Here is a 6,804-nt window from a genome sequence, read left to right on the forward strand (position 1 = left end):
ATATATATATATATATATATATATATATATACAGTATACATAAATATATGTGTATATACATATATAATCAAACACATTAATAAGGATAAAAATGACGATTCTTAGAGACCTAAACACACACACATATACTGTATATATATATTTATATATATATACATATATATTTATATATATATATATATATATATATATATATATATATACATATGTATATATATATATATATATATATATATATATATATATATATATATATATACATATAATGGCGTCAATGTGTTTCCCACAGGAAACCTCGTATTCTTAAGTCTTATTTGGTTAAAAGAAACCAAAGCCGGAGATTCTAAAGAAGGGGAGAAAGTACAACGATTCCTGTAGGCAACCATTGAGGCCATATATATATATATATATATATATATATATATATATATATAATTTGCGTGAGTGCGTGTGTATATAAAAGAGAGAGAGAGAGAGAGAGAGAGAGAGAGAGAGAGAGAGAGAGAGAGAGAGAGAGAGAGAGAGAGAGAGAGAGAGAGAGACCTATAGTTATTGATCGAAATATTTCTTTTGTAAATTTCCAGATGCATAAATTTTTTTTTCACAAATATTCGGATGTTTTTTTTTTTTTCAAATTATCGAAATTTCTATCGAGCTACCCTTTATATTGAACTGGAATCCGTTCGAAGCGTTGCAGACGAATTTAGGCACTAAAGAAAAAACAAGTTTGGACCGACTGCGGCTTCTGCTTTCCTTCGATAGTCATCTTCGAGAACTCTTCGAGAACTCTTTGGAGTTGCTTCATCTTCAACGCGACTGAAGAGTCAAAATTCCTAAGAACACCATTTCTGAAAGGATTTAGGAAGAGGATGGAAAAAATCTGCAATGAGAGGTCGAAAACAATTGACGATCAGGAAGGAAACTGGAAGAACAGAGGAGGATTCTGGAAAGCGTCGAGAATCCAAGGAAGACTGAAACCCGAATGGAAAGATGATGTTGTCTGGGGCGAATTTAGCGGAACTTGCGGTCTTCTGAAGACTCCGTGGAAGATTCTGTAAGTCTTCAGGAATTCTTCGCAAATATTTCGATTTTGTATTGAAATTCCAAGGAAGACTGAAACCCGAATGGAAAGATGATGTTGTCTGGGGCGAATTTAGCGGAACTTGCGGTCTTCTGAAGACTCCGTGGAAGATTCTGTAAGTCTTCAAGAATTCTTCGCAAATATTTCGATTTTGTATTGGAATTCTTATTGTACTATCCTTTATATTCAACTGATTGATGAGTTCAATGTAGCTCTAATGAATAAAATCCTAATTTTAGAAAATAGTCTTTAATTCTCCTTTATGTTACCCTATTGTAAATGATTTTAGAAGCCGATTGTAGTAGACATAGGCCTAAAAAACATAGTTTTGTGATATCTTTCGTCTGATCGCGAATCCAGCTCAAGGTTCTGTGTTTTGTTCTGAAGACATTCTCTCAGATTCTCCGAAGACATACTGGGCTCAGGGATCCATGTTTAGTTTTGAAGACTTCTCGGAGTCTCCCAGAGTGTCTCCAGATCAAGTTACCATTTTTTTCAAAATAGGCCAAAAACAAGATGAAGGAAAGGTATTAACAGAAATGGAGAATTTTAACAAAATGTGTTGTTGTAATTATGGAGTAGCTTTGAATACCAAAGTTCATGGATTTGTAATCATTAATCAGGATAATATTCGTTATTCGGGAATTAATTGCGTATGCCGTTATAGTTCCGCTATGGAACGAAACAGGGTCTCTTTGATGAAGCAAAAGAGTGGAAACCCACAATCAGGAATCGTCAATGATTTGGTTGAAAAATTTGAAAAAATGCAAAAAATGGCGGACCAAGAAAGAAGCCATTCACTTGAAAACAGAGGAATAGTGAGGAAACTTGTTCTAGAATATGAAGAAAAGATTAAAGGCGATGGTCAAATGACAAAGAATAGTAAACTGGATTGTCTTGGAATCAGAAGGAATCCAACAAGGGAGGCCAAAGAAGTTGCCTTAGCTAGAATTGTACGAATTCAAGAATATGAGAAGTCCATAAAGGAGAAAGAAATCATCTCCAAGATTAAACGACAGAATGAAAAATCATATGAAGGACCCGTTAATGATATGGATAGGAAACTTGATAAAACTCCATTTGAAAACAAAGGAAAAGTGAGGAAACTTGTTCTGGAATATGAAGAAAAGATTAAATTCGATGCAAAAGAGGAGAGGAATAGCAAACTGGATTGTCTTGCAATCAAAATGAATGCAAAGAGGGAGGCCAAACAAGAGGCCTTAGCTACAATTGTAGGAATTAAAAAAAGAAGTCCACTAGAAAATGACGAAAGGTTAAAGTATCATGTTATGAAATATGAAGAAATGATTAGAAATGACGCAGATCACAATAGAAATCGGGAAAAAAAAGATGATCTTAAAGGAAAATCTCAGGACGAGAAAAAGCATCTTAGGAGGAAAGCAAAAGATGTAGCCTTAGTTAGAATCAGACAAATTGCAGAGGATGAAATATCACAAGAAAAAATTGACATACTATATGCTCCTGTTCAGCTACAGGAAGAGACTCTGGAAGATGACAAAAAAGAACAGAAAAATAAGGTTAAACATGAAGAAATAGAAGACGGCATCGTAAAAAGGCGTATCCAGTATTTTGAAAATATCATAAGAGGAAATATTAGGGAAGAAGGCCATCTTCTTGAAAATATTATACGAGAAAACAAAAAGGAAAAAGGCGATCTTCGTGGACAATCTGCAGACTTAAGAAAAAATCCTAATAGGAAAGCTAAGGATATTGCTATGGCAAGGATAACACAAATAATACAAGAGGAATTATCAGAAGAAAACACAGAAAATGAAGGCCATCTTCTTGGACAATCTCCAGGCTTGAGAGAGAATCGTAAAAGGAAAAGTGAGAACATTGAAAAGGAACTTCACGACTACCAAGCAGCAAATAGCTCAGGAACACAAGGAGATTCTGTTGGTGATAGTGATAATAATGGAGAAATTATAAAGCTAAAGGTAATGGGACAAAAACAAACAGCTGATCTTAGGAGGAAAGCAAAAGACAGAGCCTTTTTAAAGATTAGACGAATTGCAATGGAGGAGGTCTTTCCAGAAAACAGAGGCTTAGTATACGCTCTTGTTCAAATATGGGAAGAGGCTCTGAAAGATGAGAAAATAGAAAAGATAAAGAAGGTTATTCATGAAGTAATAGAAAAAGGCAATGTGAAGAGGCATATCCAGAATTTTGAAAATGTCATACGAGCAAACTTAAAAGAAGGCCATCTTCGTGGACAACCTCGGGACTTCAGAAACCATCTTAGGAGGACCACTAAAGATAAGGCCTTGGCCCAGATAAGAAAAGTATTACAACAGGAAATGGCGCCTGAGAAAACAGGCCTAGTTCATGATCTTACTGAACTCTATGAAAATGCACTGAAAGGAGACAAAATGGAAAATAAAAATGAATATCATAAGGCAATAAAAAGCCAAATATTAGAAAACCTTATCCAGTATTTTGAAAATATGTTACAAGAAAACAAAGAAAATGAAGGCCATCTTCTTGGGCAATCTCCAGGCTTGAGAGAGAATCTCAAAAGGAAAAGTGAGAACATTGAAAAGGAACTTGACGACACCCAAGAAGCAAATAGCTCAGGAACACAAGGAGATTCTGCTACTAATAGTGATGATTACGAAGAAATTATAAAGCTAAAGGTGATGGGACGCAAACAAAAAGCTAAGATTATAAATATCTTACAAGAGGTTATCAAAGAAGAGAACTTTGAAGAGTAAAAAGGATTTTGTTCAATAGAAAAAATAAAAAAGCAAAATCTAAAAGTATACAACTAAGAAACAATTCTGTTGGCGTAACCTAGAGGATGTGAACTGCAGAGGGAAAAAGCTGAGCTTCTAGTAGGCAACGGTTCCATGATGGAGTGGTACAAGCCTTCGTCATGTGAACAAATGGTCGGATTTCTAGATCTATTCTTCCGGATGTCAACCTTATGGTTGCTTTGTTGGAATAATCTAGAAGACTGGCCCTGCAGAGGGATAAAGCTTAGCTTTTTCGAGTATGCAGTCATATCCTCAAAGGGTGCCTAAAGAAATTTTGTTGGATTCAAAACTACATTTCATGATTGAGTTATGATTGGAGATGGCCAAGTATATAATAGATGTTAATGAGAGAATTCCTCCTAGAATTACATAAAAAAAAACTACATGGGAATGAAAGAAGGATAAAAGAAGCTGAGGTTCTTCTAGTATGCTATGTGGGAAAAGATGTACACAAAAAAGACTAGCTCTGTAGATAAAAGAGGCTGAGCTTCTTTTAGTATTCTATGTCATGTGAACATAAGGGTTGGTACTGGCTCTGTAGATAGAAGCAGCTGAGGGTCTTCTAGTATGCTATGTTCCTTGATGAAGAGGTATAAATTCTTTGTCATGTGAACATAAGGGTTGGTACTGGCTCTGTAGATAGAAGAAGCTGAGGTTCTTCTAGTATGCTATGTTCCTTGATGAAGAGGTATAAATTCTTTGTCATGTGAACATAAGGGTTGGTATTGGCCCTGTACATAGAAGAAGCTGAGGGTCTTCTAGTATGCTATGTTCCTTGATGAAAAGGTATAAATTCTTTGTCATGTGAACATAAGGGTTGGTACTGGCTCTGTAGATAGAAGAAGCTGAGGGTCTTCTAGTATGCTATGTTCCTTGATGAAAAGGTATAAATTCTTTGTCATGTGAACATAAGGGTTGGTATTGACCCTGTAGATAGAAGAAGCTAAGGTTCTTCTAGTATGCTATGTTCCTTGATGAAGAGGTATAAATTCTTTGTCATGTCAACATAAGGGTTGGTACTGGCCCTGTAGATAGAAGAAGCTGAGGTTCTTCTAGTATGCTATGTTCCTTGATGAAGAGGTATAAATTCTTTGTCATGTCAACATAAGGGTTGGTACTGGCCCTGTAGATAGAAGAAGCTGAGGTTCTTCTACTATGCTATGTTCCTTGATGAAGAGGTATAAATTCTTTGTCATGTGAACATAAGGGTTGGTACTGGCCCTGTAGATAGAAGAAGCTGAGGTTCTTCTAGTATGCTATGTTCCTTGATGAAGAGGTATAAATTCTTTGTTATGTGAACATAAGGGTTGTTATTGGGTCTGTAGATAGAAGAAGCTGAGGGTCTTCTAGTATGCTATGTTCCTTGATGAAAAGGTATAAATTCTTTGTCATGTGAACATAAGGGTTGGTACTGGCTCTGTAGATAGAAGAAGCTGAGGGTCTTCTAGTATGCTATGTTCCTTGATGAAGAGGTATAAATTCATTGTCATGTGAACATAAGGGTTGGTACTGGCTCTGTAGATAGAAGAAGCTGAGGGTCTTCTAGTATGCTATGTTCCTTGATGAAGAGGTATAAATTCTTTGTCATGTCAACATAAGGGTTGGTACTGGCCCTGTAGATAGAAGAAGCTGAGGTTCTTCTAGTATGCTATGTTCCTTGATGAAGAGGTATAAATTCTTTGTCATGTGAACATAAGGGTTGGTACTGGCCCTGTAGATAAAAGAAGCTGAGGTTCTTCTAGTATGCTATGTTCCTTGATGAAGAGGTATAAACTCTTTGTCATGTCAACATAAGGGTTGGTACTGGCCCTGTAGATAGAAGAATCTGAGGTTCTTCTACTATGCTATGTTCCTTGATGAAGAGGTATAAATTCTTTGTTAAGTGAAGATAAGGGTTGTTATTGGCTCTGTAGATAGAAGAAGCTGAGAGTCTTCTAGTATGCTATGTTCCTTGATGAAGAGGTATAAATTCTTTGTCATGTGAACATAAGGGTTGGTATTGACCCTGTAGATAGAAGAAGCTGAGGGTCTTCTAGTATGCTATGTTCCTTGATGAAAAGGTATAAATTCTTTGTCATGTGAACATAAGGGTTGGTATTGACCCTGTAGATAGAAGAAGCTGAGGTTCTTCTAGTATGCTATGTTCCTTGATGAAAAGGTATAAATTCTTTGTTATGTGAACATAAGGGTTGTTATTGGCTCTGTAGATAGAAGAAGCTGAGGTTCTTCTAGTATGCTATGTTCCTTGATGAAGAGGTATAAATTCTTTGTTATGTGAACATAAGGGTTGTTATTGGCTCTGTAGATAGAAGAAGCTGAGGTTCTTCTAGTATGCTATGTTCCTTGATGAAGAGGTATAAATTCTTTGTCATGTGAACATAAGGGTTGGTATTGACCCTGTAGATAGAAGAAGCTGAGGTTCTTCTAGTATGCTATGTTCCTTGATGAAAAGGTATAAATTCTTTGTCATGTGAACATAAGGGTTGGTATTGACCCTGTAGATAGAAGAAGCTGAGGTTCTTCTAGTATGCTATGTTCCTTGATGAAAAGGTATAAATTCTTTATCATGTGAACATAAGGGTTGGTATTGACCCTGTAGATAGAAGAAGCTGAGGTTCTTCTAGTATGCTATGTTCCTTGATGAGAAGGTATAAATTCTTTGTCATGTGAACATAAGGGTTGGTACTGGCTCTGTAGATAGAAGAAGCTGAGGTTCTTCTAGTATGCTATGTTCCTTGATGAAAAGGTATAAATTCTTTGTTATGTGAACATAAGGGTTGTTATTGGCTCTGTAGATAGAAGAAGCTGAGTTTCTTCTAGTATGCTATGTTCCTTGATGAAGAGGTATAAATTCTTTGTCATGTCAACATAAGGGTTGGTACTGGCCCTGTAGATAGAAGAAGCTGAGGTTCTTCTAGTATGCTATGTTCCTTGATGAAAAGGTATAAA

At 36.0% G+C, this 6,804-nt stretch overlaps 1 protein-coding gene across 1 annotated transcript; it reads left to right on the top strand.

Moving 5' to 3' along the window:
- Window positions 1-1,755: 1,755 nt before the first annotated feature.
- On the top strand, window positions 1,756-3,813 carry LOC137656396 (uncharacterized protein PF3D7_1120000-like). Its single transcript, XM_068390573.1, has one exon. The coding sequence runs from the start codon at window positions 1,756-1,758 to the stop codon at window positions 3,811-3,813; it is 2,058 nt and encodes a 685-aa protein (XP_068246674.1).
- The last annotated feature ends 2,991 nt before the right edge of the window (window positions 3,814-6,804 follow it).

Source organism: Palaemon carinicauda, chromosome 17, assembly GCF_036898095.1.
Source record: "Palaemon carinicauda isolate YSFRI2023 chromosome 17, ASM3689809v2, whole genome shotgun sequence".
NCBI classification, from domain to species: domain Eukaryota; kingdom Metazoa; phylum Arthropoda; class Malacostraca; order Decapoda; family Palaemonidae; genus Palaemon; species Palaemon carinicauda.